Source organism: Epargyreus clarus, unplaced genomic scaffold (assembly GCF_041222505.1).
Source record: "Epargyreus clarus isolate Ecla_fem2 unplaced genomic scaffold, WU_Ecla_fem_2.2 ptg000008l, whole genome shotgun sequence".
NCBI lineage: Eukaryota > Metazoa > Arthropoda > Insecta > Lepidoptera > Hesperiidae > Epargyreus > Epargyreus clarus.
This window is the reverse complement of record NW_027332216.1, coordinates 9,568,754-9,591,554: the sequence shown is the minus strand read 5'-3', so window position 1 is coordinate 9,591,554 and position 22,801 is coordinate 9,568,754. Positions and strand designations below refer to the sequence as shown.

General features: G+C 32.0%; 3 protein-coding genes across 4 annotated transcripts; 1 reads left to right on the top strand and 2 right to left on the bottom strand.

Annotated features, from left to right (window-relative positions):
• Window positions 1–232: 232 nt before the first annotated feature.
• INPP5E (Inositol-3-phosphate synthase) lies at window positions 233–9,924 on the top strand. 2 transcript variants are annotated; one of them, XM_073075956.1, is made up of 10 exons: window positions 233–993; window positions 1,488–1,586; window positions 1,902–2,030; window positions 2,466–2,623; window positions 2,954–3,226; window positions 3,924–4,024; window positions 4,290–4,415; window positions 4,799–4,913; window positions 5,216–5,360; window positions 5,819–9,924. In XM_073075956.1, exons 1-10 carry the CDS (start codon window positions 332–334, stop codon window positions 5,931–5,933), a joined length of 1,923 nt encoding a protein of 640 aa, XP_072932057.1. In that variant the 5' UTR covers window positions 233–331; the 3' UTR covers window positions 5,934–9,924. The 2 variants fall into 2 exon arrangements, with proteins under 2 accessions (XP_072932057.1, XP_072932056.1); XM_073075955.1 differs by having other exon boundaries at window positions 1,467–1,586.
• A 4,088-nt stretch (window positions 9,925–14,012) lies between these two features.
• LOC140744017 (uncharacterized) lies at window positions 14,013–18,073 on the bottom strand. The gene is made up of 9 exons (XM_073075451.1): window positions 17,909–18,073; window positions 17,090–17,212; window positions 16,766–16,873; window positions 16,493–16,647; window positions 15,890–16,051; window positions 15,497–15,603; window positions 15,304–15,415; window positions 14,984–15,114; window positions 14,013–14,204 (listed from the first exon to the last, which is right to left on the bottom strand). Exons 1-9 carry the CDS (start codon window positions 18,071–18,073, stop codon window positions 14,023–14,025), a joined length of 1,245 nt encoding a protein of 414 aa, XP_072931552.1. The 3' UTR covers window positions 14,013–14,022.
• Window positions 18,074–18,405: 332 nt separating this feature from the next.
• Window positions 18,406–22,666, bottom strand: Rpn5 (regulatory particle non-ATPase 5). The gene is made up of 9 exons (XM_073075954.1): window positions 22,530–22,666; window positions 22,368–22,437; window positions 22,020–22,136; window positions 21,629–21,741; window positions 21,024–21,402; window positions 20,353–20,576; window positions 19,907–20,063; window positions 19,319–19,482; window positions 18,406–18,747 (listed from the first exon to the last, which is right to left on the bottom strand). The coding sequence occupies exons 2-9, from the start codon at window positions 22,425–22,427 to the stop codon at window positions 18,609–18,611; spliced, it is 1,353 nt and encodes a 450-aa protein (XP_072932055.1). The 5' UTR covers window positions 22,428–22,437; window positions 22,530–22,666; the 3' UTR covers window positions 18,406–18,608.
• Window positions 22,667–22,801: the final 135 nt, after the last annotated feature.

Sequence of the window (22,801 nt, the reverse complement as noted above, 5' to 3'; positions counted from 1 at the left end):
GACAGGCTTTACGGGTTACCATGGTTACTAAAAATGTACAAATAAAGTATTTCCTTTAAACGTACCTATACAACAATCTTACTCATGATTTTATTATCGTGTGATTTGCATTTATTTATTTACTTACTTATTATGAGACTGAGGTGTTAGAATGAACATAAGTGGTTATCTTGAACTTATCTAGAAAGAGTAAAAGCTATGACATCTTTCATTATTTTTCGTAGTTCGCAAAATGTCACTGGGATATTTTATTATAGGTTATGTTGTCTATATTTAGTAAAAAATGTAATTAGTAACATAAATTAGTGTTTTTTGTGGATCTAAACCCATCATGACAACGTCACCCACCAGGACCAAACAAAAATTGTCTCTTCGCAAGCGATTATTCGTGAAGAAGTCTCCAAAAGTCGGTTGCTATGTAGACACAGATTCCAATGAAGAATTTAGCCAGTCCACCTCTCGTCCTATGTCCCCCGCTGATCCCTTCTTAGCTCAAAGTGCGCAGAGTAATGACGCGAATAGTGACCCAGGAGATGTCCGAAAAAATTCAAATTCCGAATCCGTAGGCAATAATGTTAATGAAAACATTGAACACATCTACAATGATGATGAGAGTAATCCAAAGTGCTGCAAGACGTTCTTTAGGCGATCACGCCCAAAGAGCTTAGTGGAAGATCACGTTCCAAAACACGATTCGAACTCAAGACAGAGTAGTCCGGTAAATAATTCTAATAACAGTATTAGTGAGCACACGATATCGTGCTCACAAACTAAATCAGAAGAAATACCCAAAGCAACAGTCAATTTTCCTAAAACAGACGACTCCAAGAAGAGTTTTGAGCATTCCGGCTCGTTTGAAGGTGCAAAGCCTAAGACAAAGTTGTTTGTCAAAAGGTTATCAGCTGATCATTTAATATCAAACGAAACGAAACCCCTTTTCCGATCATCTTCTCCTGAAAGTGATAGAAGCAGTTCCCTTGACCGTAAGAGAAGGTATGTTAAATAATCTGTTATTTAAATAATTGTGTTTATTGCTTTTCTAAGTAAGAATTCACCTTTAATCTCTTTTACTCTTATAAACTTATATAAAGATAATTAACTGTCATCTAATCCATGTAGACCATAATGCTTTCTTTTTTTAATAATATGCAATATTTACATATTAGACATTTATACATTTAGGCAGTTTAGACATGCATAAAATGGATTCGAACCCAGTGCTTGTTTGTGGAAAACTCAAACGAACACTTACATTATTAGTTACTACTGCTTTATATGAAATATTTAGCAAAATAAGTGAATCACATAATATATGCATTTATAATATGGTTAAGCGCATTAATTATAAATATTTAATATAAAAAAACTTAATATTTTTTATCATAATTTCATATTATATTTGTTTTAGTAAAAGATTTGTCTTCTTAGTGTGTTGTTAAGTTATTTTATTAAATTTATTGATTTAGGACTAAGTCGACAATTACCAGGTCTGCATCAAGAGCCGGCAGCACCGATAGCCTAGCTCGGAACTCTCTGCTTGCTGCTCAAGTGTTGCGGTTGATACCTACACATGAAGCTAGAGAAAGGTATTCATATTATTACTTTTTCTAGCCTACTTTGTGGTTGGTGCACGGTGCATATGAGAGACTTAATGTTGACAGGGATCTCAATTTGAATCTAATATTTTGATAGTCTCTCTAATAGATCTAGAACTACAGTTATTTATATAACACAATGCATTTTAGACATTCTATCATATTTTGTTGATCATTTTTGTTCAGTCTTTTAAAAAATTCATAGAAAAAACTATTTTTTAACTACATGAATACTGTAAATATAGATATGGTTTTGGATCCATTAAAAGAATAGATATGTATATTAATGTTCAATTGTATTTACAGAAACTACCTTTGTGGAAGATTAGCATCCCATTCAATACTTGGAGCTGCAGAATTAGAACATGTATTCCCAGATAGAGAAGTCAGAATCTTTGTTGGAACCTGGAATATGAACGGACAAGCACCTCCCAGGTATAGCTTGCTAGATTAGTTAATTTAATTTATTAAAAACAAATGTTTTATTATGTTTATACAATTCTATAACACAGAATATGATACAATGAACGAAAAGTAATGATGATGTAATTTTAAAATAGATAATTATCTATTTGATTCATACATGCGTGTCTGCACAACAAATTTATTGACAAAACAAGTAGTTATAACCGGAGACTAAGTAATAATAGCAATTTTTAACATTTTAGAATTCCTGTCTGTTCATTTGAAATAGCATAACACCAAAACTACTATATATAATTCAATGAACTAATTATATATTCCTACTTTGTATCTTTAACATTTAGTCTTCATTTGATTCAAATTGATCTACTCTATTAAAAGTAATTACAATTTAAAGTCCGAATGAAATGTTTTCACATCTTTATTTACTATTGTTTGTACTTTCAGAGAATTAGCTGACTTTATATTTCCAAACCAAGTGAAACATGTGCCAGATATATTTGCAATAGGCACTCAAGAGTCATATTCTGAACGCACAGAATGGGAGATCACTATACAGGAGGTTTTGGGACCATCACATTTACTGTTACACTCTTACTATTTAGGTATGTTATTTTTGCATTTAATTAAAATAATTACAGGATATAAAATATGTTTAGTATATTTATGCAATACCATAAAGTATAAGAGTACAATATTAAAACTTGTCTTAAGTTTGTTTTTCTTACTACAAGACACATTATGGTCATTAAAATTATCTGCAAAATAGTATTCTAAGTACTCTTTTTGACGAAGTATTATTTTATATTACAGTCTGATTGCTAGATTATCATTGTCATAGATCATTAAACAAGATTGCACCATTAATATAATTTTCAAGTGTTACTAAAAGATAAAATTATGCATACTTATATGTCAATATTTCAATGTTTCAGGAACTATACATTTAACAATATTTATACGGAGAGATCTTATATGGTACTGTTCACTACCAGAAGATTCTAGTCTGTCAGTCCGGCCCGGGACAGCTTTCCGGACGAAAGGTGCCGTTGCTATATCCTTTGCATTGTTTGGATCCACCTTTCTATTTGTAACAGCACACTTGACGGCTCATCAGGAGAAAGTGAAAGAGAGAGTATCGGACATTAAAAGGATCATCAGATCTATTGACTTACCAAAGAATTTACCTTGTAAACATAGGAGTAAAGGTAACCAAGTTTATTCTGTTTCACTTATTTTGTTTCTTTAAAAACTTACTTTGTTATTAAAACTTATTTTGTTTCTTTTAAAACTTAAAAATGATTGCTAGTAAAATTGAGAAAAATTGTAACTATTCACATTTCTATCGAATTAATTACATTTTCCTAGAAATTGTGAATATGCACTTATCCCCTTGTAAAATTTGTATAATATATACAAGAATTCGACTTTGTGCTTTTCAATAGAAAAAAAAATAACATATAATCCTTACTTTCCTTACTAATATTATAAATCCGAAAGTAACTCTGTCTGTCTGTCTGTCTGTCTGGTTGTCTGTTCTTCACGCCCAAACCACTAAACCGATTTTAATGAAATTTTGTACAAAGATAGTCTGAAACCCGAGAACGGACATAGGATAGTTTTTATCCCGGAAATCCCACGGGAACTAGGGATGGCGATCTAAGATCGATTATTTGGAGAATCGATCTTTTGGACCCAAAACATCGATTATTTTAATCGATATTAGTAAGGATTGAATCGTAAAATATGCATTATGCAAGTGATGATCTTTAGCAAAGTTGAAGGTACGAATTTTTAGTTTTATGTATGTTAGTATGTTATATTATTTTCTTTTAAACGCGGGCGAAGCCGCGGGCAAAAACTAGTGTTACATACAACCTTTATATTAATTTATTTTGTTTCCAGATGTTACAAATAATTTTGATTATGTATTCTGGTGTGGTGACTTAAACTTCAGGCTCGGTGAACCCCGAGCCGCCGTTTTGAGGTGGATGGAGCAAACGCAGGTGAGTCATACTCATAAATTGCCTCTTACATTAATATCAAAATCATTGTAATTACAGCACACATTGTAGGTACTCGCTATGACTTTTTTGAGAGTGGCAGTTTTTAAATATAAACAAAGAGTAATAATGGTTTGTTTCGTAAAAATTTGTACACATTAAATACAAAAATTAAGTACAATACAAAATTGAAGGTCTGGCCTAGCGCGAAATCATCGTGTTGTCGCTAGTGTCGTAATATGTCTAAAAATGTTTATTTATTTTTCAGTTTCCCCTACCGCCCCACTTGCCTCACGGGCTGTTGCATGCCGACCAGCTGACTGCGGTGCTCGAAGACGGGGCCGCTTTCAGAGATTTCCGCGAAGCTCCAATCACTTTTCCGCCAACTTATAAGGTGAGTCAATTTCAAAACTACATAAACAGATTCAGATTTCCAGAACCGCATGGCATGTTCATCTGTTTACTGTCTATTATTGTATGATAACAAAAACGCCAATAGCCACCTCATAACTGTACAATCACTATGAGAGAGATAAAGCACTAGTATAAATTAGATTTCTAATAAGATATATTAGATTTCTATGTCGCTTACGTTCTTAATACGGTTTCTCGTGAGGATTTTTACAAAAATATAATATTTTACAATCTCAAATAAGTAAATCTTCTTCACCATACATACGGGTCTAAAAAAATGTGAGGGATTATAAGCATATAAAGCTTTTTTTTATTGCTATTATTGTATTATATTTAATACTTATGTATGTATTTATATTTCAGTATGATCCTGGCAGCCAACAATTCGATACGTCTAGTAAACAACGCGCTCCCGCGTATACAGATCGCATACTGTATAAAGCGAAATCTATGACAGCAAATTCTTCGGCTTTTTCAGGTAATGCTTGCTTTTTTGTCATTTATTTGAAAATATTATAATATATATATTTCTTTTGCAACCTTACACATTTGTTTGTTTCAACAACAAGAAACAAGATGTTATTTAAAATATTTTTCAACACAATTTTCAGTTATGTTATAAGCCAAATTTATTAAATTAACGTAACATTTTCTCGAGTCTAATAGCTTCTATAATAACGCTAAAAAGAGGTCTATACTATTTTGTGAGATTCATCACAGCGATTGATTCTTTTAAGGGTACCATTAAGTTCCTGATAAACTTCTAATCTTATATACCAGGTTTGCGTCGTATAAGCACAGCGCCCAACATGACGTCATCGGGTCTAAAGTGCCTGGCGTACAACTCTGTGCATTCGGTATGCACTAGCGATCATAAGCCTGTCTGGGGGCTCTTCTCTGCAACGCTACGGCCCGGTACCGATGTGTGAGTATAAATATTTACCTGTAGCTCATTTCCATTAGTATAGTTCGCGCCAAACTTCTAGTCCGCCCTGAAGTTGTTGCGCGCAGGTTTAGTTAGCATATACTCCGTAACGTAAGGGCACATTAACGTAGCTCTGTACCCGTGGGAAAGAGCAGGCAACAGAGGATCCCGGGGGGACCGGTGCTGTCCAGTTAATATCCACAATTTACTGTTGCAACGCGACTCGTTCTTTATTCGGAGCGGACTAGCACTTTGGCGTGGACTTTACCATATATACCTACGATAAGCACAGCCTTCAACATCATCAACAAAATGTTCGATGGCAACAGTAACAAAGTTAACAAGAAGCTGTTGGCAGAATACAAGTTTGTATTTATCAAAGCAAAGTTTACGAAAGCTATAGTATTTCAAACTCATTTTGATTTTGATTTTTGATAACATTTTTTTATTCATTTTAGGGTACCGTTAGCAGCGGGGCTGTTTAACCGGGAAGTGTACCTCGAAGGCATTAGACGAAGACGAGCTTTACTAGACCACGCCCCCGGCGCGTCGGCCGTTTGTACCTTACAATAATTTACGTCAAATGATTGTGTACATAATTAGTAAAAGATTATTTCGAGGGGAATCCATGGATTTAAAGCGACGAGAGTGGATGACCCCTCTATATTTTTATGCCAAATCTTCAAGTATGTGGTAAGAATGTAGTATCATTCCTAGAATTCATCTTGTGTATATCATAATGAAATATTGTTTATTAAATTATTTTTTTCTAAATTTTGATTCGAACACGAAGCACACGTCATTGTGTGCTTCAATTATACTTTATTTAATAAAATAATTTAAATTATTTATTTATTATCAAGAGATACATTATTAGTTTCTGCGATGCTATGAAACTAAGTATCGTGCACTCAGCACAATAAAATTATTTTTATTCTTATTTTAAGCGCTTTAAGCTCGTATATTGTGTTTACCAAAGAATATTTTTGTTATCTTATTTATCTTCAATTTAAATATTATTCATATGATGTAATATTTATTACAAGGTCTTTTAAAATAATTAAAAAGCAGATAAAAGACAAGGCTTATGCTAAGCTAAGGCTGTTAAATTTTACGAGCTAAAATATAATAACACATTATATTATTTAGTATAAATGCATCGAAAGATATGTGACCACATTTTTATGGAAATCAAATGATATCGGTGTTTAAGCTTTGTTCAAACCAACGCATTTATGTCACTTTACATATTGAGTTTTGATGATTTTTCCGAGACGTATATTACACATACTGATATTTAATTGTTGTTATAGCTTTGAGCAGTGGCTGATCCATTAATTTCGTAGATAGGTTTTGAAAGAATTTGATGGCGAAAAAAAAGATCTTTAGATATTATATAAAAATGCAGTCCTTAAAATTAGTTAAAATAAAATTGGTGAAAAAAGTGGCAAGCTTTTAAATTTGCAGGACTATTTTTTTAAAACCCCTATAATGTCACGGGTGGACTTTAGTACATTTAGTACGTGTACATACATAGTTTTAAACTTTGGGAAGGACATGACCTTCTTAATCCGAATGGACTTTTTTAATTTTTTTTTATAATATAGAAGTAGCAGACGAGCATGCAGTCCACCTGATGGTAAGTGACTACTGCCGTTCATGGACATCTGTAATCAACCCCAGATAGGATCAGATATTCCTACCTGAGGTCGGACTAAGCTGGAATGCCTCGGAAAAGTATGTCTTCTTCACCGCTCTCTTCAAAACGGAACACAGCAGCGCCTAATACTGCTGTTATTAGGTAGAAATAGGTGTGACGGTGGTGCCACCGGAGTCGAACCACAAAAGGTTCTACCACCTTCAATTGATTGATTTTGAAAAAAATATTTATATGCTCCTTAACACATTAATAATTAAAGAATTGTATAACGATTGTGCTTGATCTCAATCATCGACATAATGCGTTAGTTTGAGTAATATGCTTAAAATTAATTAAAATTTATGTAATTATTTAAATTTAACTTATTACAATCATACTCCTAGCAATAGGCAAGCTCATTACGATTATTATTTATGTACAAATACATACTAGTCAACATATGATTGTGTTATGTAACGAAACAGTATTCGATATACATAATTATAATTATGTAATAAATTATGTTATTATTGTGCTATATGTATAACATTATAATTTTACAATACATTTAGTTGTAATTTAGTTATGTTTAGTTTTATGATTCTGAAAGAATTGCAATATGTGTTAACGAAATTTCATTATGTATTTAAGCAACCTTTTTATGTTGGATACCATAATATTAGTATTGATACAGACCAAAAATTAGATAGACTAAGTTACGCGGAACGTTGTCTGAAAGAACAACATGCACTAATTCAAGTAAATTTGGTGATATTATTTCCAAGTGTCAACACAACAATATGACGATTCATCCAATATTCTAATTTATTTTAAATCCAATTTGTTTTATTTTGATAAATACTGGAGCAAGTTTGCGGGATTTATTAAATTATTTATTATAAAGCTTTATCTATCGTTTTTGGTCTGGGTGTATAGAAAATTAGTAGGTATTTAAACATTTACATTATCAAATGTTGTTGAGATTGGGCAAGGCTAACGCGAACATTGAAGTAAGTTACATATTTTCGGGAGGGAACAAAATCATATACGTATCTTCACTAGTTATGTTAGGATTGAGGCTACTGTCCCAAGTACATATAGCGACGTTATTTAGGATTTAATATACTTTAAAAGACATAGCTTACCGCGTTGTATCTGTATGTAAGTAGCCATCATATTATTGTTTGTAGGCGAGTTTAGGGTTCGCGGGCACGAGCGATTTAAAATCAATACAGTTAAATATATGACCAAGTTATAGTTGGTACAATTGTCGCATAAATTTAAGAGGAAAAGAAATAATCAAATGGGTAATGGTGTTTACTTTTCCAGGCGGTTATTTGCTGCCGATCAGCTTAACGCTTGTGCGTGCGCATCCCAATCGTAGTTTGTATATAAGGTACTTAATTCTGGTAACAACATTGTATACAGAGTGAATTTTTCAAATAGGCCTTAAAGGCTAAATCCGAAACTATATTACTTAAGGATTAGTATGCCAATGTATGAAAAAAATTGGTATTTTCTTCAAAAAAATCCTTTTCCTTTAATTTGTCACATAACATTACTTCCCAAAATTTGATCCTTATAAGCGACACTATCAGATAGTTGAATAATATAGAGGCTGTGTTTTTTTTCATAATGAACTCGTTCGATTCTCAGCTAGGAAAACATATATTTAAAAAACTAATGATACAGTTTTTGTTTTCATCAAAATAGGATTAGCGAAAAATGCTGAAAGGAGTTACGAGAACTCCTTTCAGCATATTTCGCTAATCCTTATAGTTTGGGATTTGGCCCTGAAGGCCCGTTTGAAAAATTCACCCTGTATATGACTTCGTATAAACAAAAATTACAAGACTGTTCTAGTTGCGATACGTTTTTAATGAGATCGTTAATTTTACATTAAATTGCGTTGTTTATATTGCTCTACTTGAAAATTCAATATAATCAGATTCACCGACTCAATCGACTACAAAAAAGAGGTTCTGTTTATTACAGTGGGTATATTATAAAAAAAAATCTCAATTACTTAATCTGTCAAGACAACTTGCAAATTTTGACCGGTCTACAAACAGTTGTTGCTAGAATTAGGTCTATTTCCTTATTTTATAGTATTATTAGTGTATCATCATGGATTTAACTTGTAGAACGACGAAACTAAAAAAAATGATTTCATAAGGTTTATAAAATTGGCAGTGTCCCCTACTATTGAAATAGTGACACTACTGTCATATGAAAATAGCAACTCAGATCAAATCAGGGCGTTACTACGATTTAGAATATTAGACCTACGACTACTATAATGTTTTCTCGTATCAATGTGTATCGATAATAAATAAAACTTAGCTCTTAAATATTTCCTGCCTTAAACTGTGTTAACGACCGTCTCGAAGTGTTATGAACATTTCTAAATGAATAATTTATATCTGGGTGCTGTGATTCATACTCCTCTAGTCTGATATTCATTCCAAATATATTATAATCGAAATATAATATTAAGGACAACTATAAACGGGAATCAGACGTACGTGAATCAAAACCGTCTGCAACGCATCGGTTCATATTAAAAGACGTATCAAATATTATAATACACGCTTGGTTTTTATTGTAGAAAAGTGTTATGTATTAGTTTTCGGTGAAAATATGTATTGACTAATTTTGGTCGACTTTTCGGTTGTCATATGATAAAAAAAATATCCACTGGTTTAGTACAAAAAATCTCATTAATTATCTACGTATTTTACATACGTTGTTGCTTCTAAAAGAAGAATGATTATATGGTAGCCATTCTCAGCTATAACTAGAAAACATTCCGAATACTTGAAATCACATTAAAGTATTTAATAATATAAACCTTATATTATAAAACACTTAATACCTATTGAAGGTTGTATTATTTATTTGCTTATGCACTTGTACGACCCGAACGTGATATACGTGATAACTCGAGACTTGAGTGTTATGACGTCACTGCATAATATTTGTAAAATATAAAAGAAAAATGAATATAAAATGTTTAAATGATAAAGACATTTTTAATAGCAGTATAACCAATTTACAATAATAAAGACAAGTTTGTACATCGATTAAACTATAAGATGAAGGGGTAGGTGTTAAAAAATAATTATTTATTTTTACGTCAGTCTAGTCGAATCGGTTGTTATCTCCTAGTCATTAACTATAACATTACCTTTTATTTATACAATAATATACACTTAAAAATTGTAAACTGATAAGTCGACCATTAGTCAATTCATCTTAATTGTATTGTAATTTAGCAATTAATATAAATATGTTAATTGTTATCTTAATGTTAAAGTAAATATACATCTATTGCCAATTGAATGCCACCAAATGGACTACGCTTTTCTGATATGGAAATATATTAATGTACGGGCGCTTTTTTATGTTTTCCGAGAGGTATATATTACTGCATAATATAATAATATGTATTAAAATAAAGCAGTGAAATATACTGCAATTAAAAGGTTACTTTACAGAATATGCCAATAACTGAAAGGTTGATGTCCTTTGGTGTGCATTTTCATTGTATTATATAAAACCTTTGACCTAGTACTGAGTGGAAATCGGGTCTAGCAGTAAATTTAAGAAGAAAAAGTCTCGAAATGTAATTCGTAGATGTAAAAAGTCAGGTCTCTTAGCAAAGCAACATCTGCTAGATAACTTTAACACTAGATGTCGTACCCTATAAAATATATAATGTCGCAGATTAGATAACTATTTGGTATTAGGTTAATATATATTTTGATTTTGTATAATATATATTATTATATTATTTAATTTCATTTTATACTTTATTAAAACTAGAATTTATTCGTAGTCAAAAACTAATTTTGTTTATGCAGTTTCAACTCTTCTCATTTTATATATTTAGTATTCAAAAGCGTTTCTAAATAAGTATATTATAAAAAGATATATAAAAAGGTAAAATAAAAAGTTGGTTCGTATGTAGCCTAGCCAATATCGTGTCAATTAGATTGTTAGGTGTGATGAATTTTTGATGTCCTAACAATTCTAAATTACACTTCAATAAAGTAAGTACTAGTTATTTTTCATTCCTTAGGAACGCTATATTATTGAATATTTGTAGTATTATTATATAGACTATGTTTTGTATATTTTTAAATGGGTCGCTAATAAACTAACAAATTTATTCTATTCCTTTATAAATACCAAAGAAAATAATTGTCTATAGTTGTGTAAAGGTAAGAAGATGTATGTGTATATTATGATATATTCTCATGGAATTTATAGGTACTATTGCACAAGTTTAATGAAAAATATTAAGAACAATTTGTTGTTAAACCGAATTCGCTTTTTCTATAGCGGAGGTCTTTTGTGACAAGTTTGATGATTTAATACTAAAACGCTTACAGTATCTTGTATAAATAGACGAAAATATCTGTACAAAGTAATACCAAATTAAACAGACATACGTTTTGATCATTGATAGGAAATATAATATTAATCGTCGTATTGTCCTCGTAAATATATATTTGCGGTGCACTTTTCATATTTAAGGATACTAAAACGCACACTGTCTAGTTAAAATTTCAATTAATATTTGATCAGAAAATATACATTCTCGTATAATGAACGGTACAGTGTGCGCTAAACTGAACAGTCAATTATACAATTTCTATACAGCAGTATTCTATACATGTACTCAATTAAAGTTTCTGAACATGGCAGGTAGTTTTTATAAATAAATCAATCTGTCTTCCAATATTTAATGGATTAAAATAAATGATTGTATTTTATGCTACAAATACAGATGATTATACAGTACACAATTAGTTGCGAATGTCTTGTTAAAACTTTACTAATCTTATAGTAGTATTATTTAATGTATAATTCTTTCCATAAAATTGAAATATTTCCTGACAGCATTTCTGTATTTGTAGCTAGAACAGTATTTTTGTATACAGACATTCAAATAACTTATACATTCATGTATAATTTGTCACATACTTGTATTAAGGAAATCAATGAAACGTGTACAGAGTAGGTAATCACTCGCAAATGTAAATTGAATAATATTAGTAATAATACTGTGGCACTTAATATTTATATGTACACAAAAAATATAAGCTGTACCTACTAGCAGTTCACGGATATTTGGTTTAAATTAACGCTTTATTTTGAATTACATTTATGTTTATTATAGTGTGCTTACTTTAAATCCGAAGCCGCATCAATTTAAATATAGTTAGCGTCTATATGTATACTATTGTATACATAAGATTAATAGACGCAACTTAACAAGAGATACCCATTTCCATTAAAAAATAACTATAGTTCACACAATGACACCAAGTATACAAGAGAGCGATTGGCAGCTTACTAGCTTCCAAACGAAAATTATCCGTAAACTGTCTAGTGCTGTGTATAGTTCGCGCCAAACTGCTAGTCCGCTCTGAAGTAGTTGCGAGCAGGTGTAGTCATTTGCTATGGGGACACGATTCATTTCTGTATTCAGAGCGGACTTCAGTTTTACGTGGACTATACCTATGTACGTTTGTGCGTTACCTATGAACATACAATTATTTATAGGCCATCTGAAAAGCTATGTGTTCGCATGTATATTCTGGTGATGAAACTATTTATTTAAATGTCTGGTCCGTTACTAATAGGGCTTTGCGTAACTGTACCTACCTACTATTTTCGCTTCTTTTAAACGTAAGAATATGCACCATAAGTACATATATTTTCACCTGTAGCATTATAAAATCTCTAACCTTTGTTTTAAACTTTGTACAGTAGTCAAAGATACTATTGATATCTGAATTGAAAGTACAATATTATAGGATTTGACAAATATCTCGATACTATAATGCGTTTGGACAGTAACGGTGTTTTAGTTAACGCTCATACATATTATGCAATGTTACAATAATGCTATTTATCCATATTAGTGAAATTATTTTAGGTTTCGTCTAAAGACATATTAATAGGCTTAGTTATATCGTACCGTTAGAAGTACAATGACAGAATGTAAGAACAAATACCATGTACCTACTCGAGAAAAATGGTTGTTTTAAATCAGGCGTGTTACCTTCAACTTTAATTTCCCCTCGATCCGATCGATACTACTTCCATGTAGTGGAATTTACAACATATACATATAGTATTCTTCTAGGTACATAAGTCAATTTATTGAATATTCTACTTAGTCATTGTAATTCTAAAAGTGTGCTATTTAACATTGAAATTCTTTATATCTCTTAGTTTAAGTAATGAGTTTAGTAATGTGTTGAATTATGTGTCTAGTTTAGAGTAGATTTTAAATTCTGTATTTGGACGTTAACACGAATGCCTCTGTCTAAAGCGCTTTAGAATATAAATGGATGTTCATTTACTGTAGCACTGAATATTTACTATGTTACTATATTCTTTAGAATATAGCGTATATACTTAAACACAATTGTGTTGATGTATTTCTACAGTTGTGAATAATGTCATATTAACGACGCCATGAGTTGCTAGTCTGTGTTTTAGACAATCTTTAGTTAAATGTTATATAATGTTATGCTAATTATACTAACTTTTCTCGCTATTCTGATGTTTTATTTCATATATTTTATATCCTCCCCTATATATTTAATTTAAATAAAGCGTATACTATTCGAATTACTGTATTTTTAAGAAAGGAGTTCCTACTAGACGCGTACGAAACCGATTTTAAATGTAGGTATTCTTTATCCGTATTTTTATTAGGTCAGTGATTTAATTACTGCATAGGATATAATTTAAATTATGAATTTAAATATCTAGATTTTTGTTTGATATTTAATATACCTGTGTTGTTATACTCTGTGGCATGCTTAAAACTTAATACTATTATGCGATTGTGTAGTATAAAATGTATTCATTTAATGAGTTTTCGAAAAAAGGACTTGTTGGCATATTCATGGAAATTATTTCCTCGTTAAAATTGACTAATACCACATTTAGCTACCGAATGACTGAAGAGTAATTAAATAAAAAACACACTGTTCTTATTATTTATTTAGTGTTTAGTTTTTGGGTATTAACATTGTTATACTGCCATTCAACACAAGCGCATCCCTTGACGCCGTTCACTTCCACGCTAGACCATCTCTCGTAGAATTTAGACTCCCTTTCTTTTCCGATGTAAAAAGTATCTTCATCGTTAACAAGCACTTGAACTACGTATGACTCGCCACCTAAAATAAATTAAACGTTACATAACATAACTGTACCTTTTTTTCTTTTTTTTTTCTTTTAGAGTGGGAAACCTTCAAAAGGTACACGACGACGTGGGGCGACGTCGGGTTATGTGGGATTTTTACCGCACTAAAACCCCCCCCCGGTGGCCGTCCTCGGCGCTTGTTGGAGAACTCCGGGATCTCCAACGGAACACAACCGGAGTCCTCCAAGCGCGATGCCCGAATCGGGCTCTGCCTTAGGGGAGCGTTCGCTCCTCCCACAACATCTGGTGATTACGACGGTATGCGACCACACATACCGTCCTTCCCGGGGTAGCTTACTGGACGGTTCGAGCTCCCACTCTCGCCACCCGCAACCCCGGAAGCCCCTTTTAGTCGCCTCTTACGACAGGCAGGGTATACCGTAGCCCTATTCTAGTCCCGGAACTACAGGGACAAACATAACTGTACCTAGGTATCGTTTTTATAACTTTGCAGTCAGCTCTATGCAAGGACTTGTGTCGACTACAGGAGGACCCAGAGAGCAAACTGAATTCATTATTTAGATACCTAATAGTATCATTAGATGAACTGCATACCTATTCGTTTCAGGGGGCCTACCACCATCTTCTAAGAACCATCATAGTTCAGGAAAGTTTTATTTCAACATTGTATAAACATTATTTTGTTTCGTACCACTACCTCCTTAAATCATTGTTTTCAATGTAAGATTAATATAATATTGTTTTAAGAGATGGTAGTAACCCCCCAGATATCTAAACAATAAAATCACTCACCGGCTTTAAAAGTAAATGCATAATCTTTGGGCAATATTTGATGTTCTCCATGCTGATACAAATAGAAGTCACTTGAATCTATTGGTAGAACAGCTTGATCGGATTTGCGACAGAAGTATCCAATAGTTAAGCTGAAAGGTAAAATCGTTGGTCACAGAATTCACAGATCTTTTATAATAAGGACGGTTAACACTTACCAAATTGCAAATTGGTTAATATCCGAAGGATGGAGTAAGCAACAACATTCTAATACGTAAAGAAACGCAAATATATAAAATGTGAATAGTTGAGAATCATGCTAACCAATAAATATAACTTACTGCGACATAATAGTAGGTTGAGAAACACTGCCAACCGCCATGCAGTCCCCATTTTCCAGGAAAATAAAATGATATACATAACGGTGGAAATTTTTCCATTCACGTAAAGGACCTGAAGACAAAAGTAGGTACTTTATAAATGTACAATTCAGTTAGTAAGTGTAGTGTAATAGAATTAAATATAATAAATTACCGAAACTGCGATCTCTAACACATGGCATATTAACTTCGTAAGCTTTGCCGTCAATAGAAACACTGCCTGTTATAAAACCCATTTGTTCGTAGTGTGTTTGATGAAGTCTGCAATAAAAGAAGTATGACGTCACCAAACGCCGACAATTCACAAATACCGTCAATTTGTAATAATATTGACCGAAGACCTATGTGCATCAGTTCAATCATCCAACAATACAAACATATGTGCCAAAAACATTTTTTTCTACAAAATTGTAAGTAGGTAAGTAAATTATTGATTCCTGCAATGTTAGGTAAAATCTCATAGTTCTCCTGACGGTATGTACAAAGGTAATTTCTATTAGATCATATGTCTTGTATATGTAATGGTATATTATTAAATAATATTTACTGTTTAACCAGCTTGAAATAATCTGATGACCATTGCTCCCTAGCCAAGTCGTCGGCCACGCTCCGTGGAGACATGTGGGTGTTGTACTCGAATGGACCGAAGTTTGCACTCCAAGTCAAGTGAGTCTCGACTTTCACGCGCTTATCTGGATCATTTCTGGGCCTAAAATATAGACACGCGTGAGTTCCAAATAATTTGTAACAAATTCTAACAAAACTTTAAAAGAAGAACGCGTCTAAATACATATTTTTTTAGAAAAAATATTTTGTCGTTTAAATTATACACTAAAATAAAATCGCCTAAGCATGCTTAAGATACAATTAAAGATTAGATTAAGTTTAGTATGCACTTATTAGTTCAACTGTGTGTGCCACCCGCGCTTATTTCACCTTTTTTATTACATAGTTATATAGAACAGGCTAAGTATAGAAGGCTCCTGAATTTTCAGTTTAAATTGTGTGTAACATATCTGAGTAGATTAGGTAGATAGTAATGAGTATTACTGGTCGTATATTTAAACAATTAAAGCAAGATACAAATAAATGTTAGTATAACTTTTCATAACTACGCTAATAAAATACATACATTTGAATAACAACTTACTTCATTTCGCCTTTATAGGAAACCACCCAAGTACGCATGGGAATAAAATTGTTGACTGAAATCCCCCGGACGCTGTATTGGTTTTGTTCTGATCTGCTTTGATCGAGGTGAGTGTCTGGTAGACTCGGTGAAAGTAGAAGATCTTGCCCTTTTACCTGTAGGTATTCAGAAAATAATAATAATAAAAAGTAAAGTCCATCCCAGTATTACCACAATAGAAAGGAATAAAATATTTATACGAATATCATAAGAGATTCTTAAGTAACTACCTACCTTTAAATAAAGGAAAGCATCGCAAACGTTATTCGGTCTTCTGGCTAGTCCACAAATAATAGCATCTCCATGTTTGGTCATCCCATTAAAATAAACACCATCAATAGACTGAAAGATATTTTTTTTATTAAACGATATCCTTACAGTTACTGTTTAATCAATATGCTTTTAAAACTTATTTTTATTTTAATTGGATTTTAATTTTGAATGTAAAAAACTACTATGTGATGTTTTGGTCTCCATTGTTGATACTTCAGAGCAATTAGGTAATGATGGCGATTATTAAAGTATTTATTGATGCAGAATAAATAATAATATTCTCACTTTAGAATACTCTCCAAGATTATACTTCTCTTCCAAATTAGCATCATATGAATGAACATGGACGGTCCCATCATCGCTTTCGCCCCTTTCAACGGCCAAAAGTCGCTTTAAGTAATTAATTAACTGAAAAAAAAGAAAGTATTACAACGGTTGGGATTATAGGATTAAACTGAAAACTTAGTATTAATTTAATGCAATGCTCTTATCACCTTGGTAACTGATAAATCTATCGCAATCTCATAAATGTCGGTGTATTTTGTAATTTTGATTATTTATTTGACCGGACCTACGTTATAGAGTAATCCCAGCATAAGATTAAGGTGAAGGATTTTGATGGTATCTAGATAAACTTTGGTAGGAGCAACAAGCAACAGTGTCTTTTTTCATTTTCATTTTTTATTCTCGACTTAGTTATGATAAATAGTTACATGGCTCATTCCGAATGAATAGTGAAATCAACGAGTCACAACACATGTATCCCTGTAAAGAAAATTGCCTGCAATGTGCAGTTTAGGATGGCACTCGCCCGATGGCTTAAGAGGCTCATGAGTTTAGGATAGGAGATGAGAAATTTAATATGACATCAGAAATATTAGTAAAAAATACTAATAATTGTAAATAGAAATACAGACTCTAGCTAATTCTCTCATGAAAAAAATGGGTTTCGATTTTAAAAAGAAATAAAAATACGCAAGGCAATGTAAATTGTAAGGTGCCTATCGTAATATACCTATTATATTTATGGCACAGCGGCGCTCTCACATTTACCAAAATTACTATAAAATAAATAAATAATATAAATTTTATACAATAACATACCTGTTTCACTCTAAGGAAAATATACATCACTATAAATTTGATCCAGTAAGTTTTATTGGCCTGTTGATAAATACCCAATATCGGCGGTTTATGCTTTTTATTCAAAAACCTGAAAAATAACACCAGCCCTCCCGATAAGAGTAATGATAGTATAGGATTTAACATTTTATTTAAGGTAAGGAAACAAAAAATATCTTTAAATGAAGATATGTTGACTCGGATTACTAAACTGTACTGATTCTGATAATTGAAATTTGTCTTGGACCATTTATATTAGTTATCTTATCTGTATATTGATTGTAGTAGGTAATGTCTGAATGGACGTATTAATTATTTATTTGAAGCTACCATTCTTATTATTTGGTATATTTTCGGAAATTACTATACATATTATAGTGACTTAACACATTTTGTATAAAATGGTTTATTAATATTTGCAAATTAAATAAAAGAATTTGGTAGCAAAATTTTAGGCGTGTTTGTAAATCAAAACAAAATTTATGTTATTATAATAAATTTATTCCCTAAACTTACTCAAGTACAATTTAAAAATGTGGTCTAACGGCACACGTGTGCGGTAGAAACGTAATGTTAATATATTTCCAGGTTATTTTGAAGTTTTGCAAAATCCATTCTGCAGTAGTTTTGTAGAGGCACTCTGAACAAATACTATTGAAGGAAGTTTGAAATGCTTTTGAAGTTATTCTGCAGTTGCTAGAAGATGTTTGTGAACGCACTCTTCTTTGTTGATCAAATGCGTGGTCTTGTTGACGAGTTGCATCAAGGTGTTGAGGTTGTTCGACCATTCGTTGAGGCGATCAGATGCGTCCATGTTTAGACTGCAATAAAATAGCATTAATATTATGTAAATAAATTTGACACAATGTTAAAAAATAAAACAAAGCAAATAATACAGCCTAAAATAAGATTAAAGTTTCTTTTGTTTAAAAAATATGGTATCTGTCTGTAAAGATGAAAAATTATATTAACTTCAAGTCTCTACAATTGTTACTTAAACTATAAAAATCCTCTTACTTTATTTTTCGTAGCTATTAATGATCTTTCGTTGTAACTTCTATCAATAAATATTTGAATTGTTTTCAAATATTTATTGATAGAAGTTACAACGAAAGATAGAACTAATTTAAAATTAGAACGAAAGATAATAATAAGTTTAAAAATTATGGTTACGGTCGAATTTCGATTTTAGGCGGCATTCAACATACCTATTTACTACCATTCTCTCTTTTGCTTGTCAACCGATATTCTTTGTGTTTAATAGCTATTTTTAAAATTTATATCGTATCACCCTTATCGATTCAAAAGCTTTCTATAATAGAGAAATTAATAAACAATGATTTATGATTCAATTTCGTCTCATACGAGACAAGTAATATCCGAATGTCCCACCTGAAGTGCACAACACCGGCGGGGCGGTCGATCTTGGCGCGCACGACGTGGCTGACGACGAGCGAGCTCAGCGCGTCCTCCGTCTCCGTCGCGCTCAGCCCCAGCAGCTCGCTCATGCGCTGCACCGTGATCCGCGTGTAGTACATCGACATTATGCGGATGTTCTGCAAACATAATGGTAGGATTAATAAGCATCGATAACAAAATAACCATGTTATCGTAGTTGTTTTGACTTCTCAAGAAACATTTAGAAGTCTCACGTAAAGTTACGTAAGATTCTTAAAGATACCTACATACATACTCAGTTTATCCAAAGACCAAAACATTATGAAAAAATAAATACATTATGTACCTATGTTTTTTATAAATCTTGTAACATCAAGCAGGCATATCACGTCAAGGCAAGACGGACCATATTGAGAATAATAGAAAATATCTCTAAAATTTATTTCGTTTGATGATTTATTATGAATATTTACAAAAGACGATATTTAAAAGTTATTATTAATGTAGTCCAATTTAATATTGAAATGCTTGTGATAAAATTATTATAACTCATCTTTCAGCTTGATCTAGCCTTATACTTACATGTTCTACTACTCGATTTTTCAGGTCATTCCAGCGCTCTAGTCCTTTCTCCTCTGTCACATCGAAGTATGGAGTCATTTTAAGCATCTTTTCATATGTGGAACATAGGGTGTTCCATCTTATAATTTCAGGATTGATAAATAATCCAAGTAACTGTCTGCAAGAGTAATTAAAACTTATATGAATCAAGTTTATGAGAATGATAATGATATTACCAATGAAATTAAAACGAGGACTATATCCACTATAAGTAATTTTACATTTTTAATGTACATCCTATTATGCTTTTGAATATAAACTATGACGTATGTGTGAGAAACATACACAAAATGTTGTTGCTATATACATTTTTATTCAAACAAATTATACTATTTAACTCATGCCATTTCAGTTAGAATGTAATTTAGAAAGAACATATTATTAAGCAAATCACATAACATACTCACTTGTACTCAGGCAGTTTATCCAAATCCTTATCCTCATTCAATCTGTGCGTAAGATCAGCCTGTTCATTGTCGTACGGAGCCAAAATTAGAAACACAACACTGCCAATGAGTGCATCTGGCCCGCCCAAGGCACCGAGTGCTCGGAAATGTCTGCATACTGCGAGATACTGGCCATTATGCTGGTCCACTGCTATCATTATTCTATAGAACTTTTCTTTCAACTCCTATGAAGAAATTAAATCATTGTTTACAAAACTAATAAATAGAGAATCTGTACTGTACTGTTATCATTTAGTTAAATTAATATACAGATGTTAAGATGGTTACTTAATTAAGTAATTGGAGACAATACTGACACTATTTTTTTTGTCAGTATTTATAAATTGCAAATTTGCAAATAACAACACCATAGAACTAACATGAACATAGCATGTCATATATTTGTAACTCGAAAAACTACACCACTAGAATATCAATGCTGTAATAGCATGAAAATAGTGCAACAACAACAACAAATACTCTTTATTTGTACACCATATAAGATACATATAACACAATAAATGAGATAGCGTACAAAAAGGCAGCCTTATTGCTTAGAAGCGACTTCTTCCAGACAACCTTTGGGATGGAGTTAAAGAAATATGAGATTGTAAGAATAAAACTGATAATACCTGAGTGTTATCCTCTTCAAAGAACTTAGTGTTAATTTTCTTGGATATGATTTGGGTTCTGATATAATCTTTGATAGCAAGACACAGACGCATTTGTTCTAGAATGAGCTCTACTTTTTCCCTCTTATCCATAGACCCATAAGTCTCCACTTGGAGCTCTTGAATGATTTTAGCGGCTTCAGTCACATTCCCTTCTTCTTCTCTTATCTTAGCCAAGATATTTGTAAGTCTTGCTCTCTCCACCTCAACGTAAATCTTTCCTTCAGTGATAGACCTTAAAGTCTCGATAAGTTTTATTTTGGTTTCTTTATCTGGTGTCTTGTCCACATATGTGTAGCATTCTTGGACCATCTTCACGACGGCCTGTTTCAGTTGTGACCTAAAAGGTAATTTTTTTTTTAGCTTCTAGCATATGTGTAAATTATAGTACCTATCTTAATACTTAAAATCAATCACTCAAATATACATTTGGGTAGTGTAGTAGTTTGTAGCCATGCCCAGGAATAAGACAGAAATAATTCGATAATTACAAAGAAGAAGGCGAACAAACATAAGTTATTTATTATATATAATTAGTGCACAATAATCTTTGATCTATTACATACCTTCTCTTGGACAGAAGTACAATATGGTCATTGAGTGCTGACCAATTCTTAGCCTCATAACAGATCTGTACCACTGTAACCAGGATTCTTGCTGTTGAAGCCATATCTGCACCCTGGATAAATAAAGATGTTTTGTTTCTTATATAAGATACTATTAACAGAAATAAAAATACACAATAATAAACATAATTATACTAATTGTTGTTCTAGTATCTAGTCTGATACTAACATTATTTTTCTGATTTCACTCATTATAATAAAATTCTTGAGAAATTTATAGTTTTATTTATTAGGAAATGCATGACTTAATGATTTAATATTTCTAAAGGACAATTGGAATCAAATGATAATATTGAGAATAGATAGAATTAATATTATCAAAATGGTATACCGTTCTTGTCTGTTTCTCTAGTGCCAGCAGTTGGTCTATTGCGTCCTGCACCCTTCCGCTGCTTGCCCATGACTTCCACATCGGGATCTTCTCATCACAAGTAGCACTGTAGTCCACCTGCAAAATGGTGATTTACATTAAAAATAGTAATTTAAAGTATGCATGACTTGTATAATTTTCGTACTGAATATATATATTTTTTAAGAATGTTATTAATGTTTTCTAATTTGATGAAACCTAACCAAGTAAGGAGTTTCATGTATTCTTTGTTGACACTGAGTCATCGCTTTTGTACGTTTGTTTTGTATGAATTGCTTCAATTGAAGCTTATAACAAAATTGTACTTACTTCCATTTTTATTATCTTGCCACTGGCATCGAGACCACCAATATCACCGTTAGTCGTCATCTTCAACAAACTGCAAGAACAAATGTCGGCAAATATATTATTTAGTTGATAATGAGCAATAAATTCAAATAAGTTTTACCTGAAAACTATAATTATACTAACATTTAGGAGATTACTGTTGTAAGTTTGAGATATTTATAATAAACTAATGAAAAATTGGAACAATTTGGAATCAGTAAATGCAAGCTCACTATAAATGACAGTTGACGGCTAATGGCAATGACATTGACGGATGGCGGCATTGCTTGTCGATGGAAACCACTGTAGCCAACATTACTAATTTATAAAAAATATCCAAAAACATTCTTTAAAAGTAGTAGGAAAGAGAATAACTTCATAATATTATGATGAAATGTATTACTTTATTTTGGATC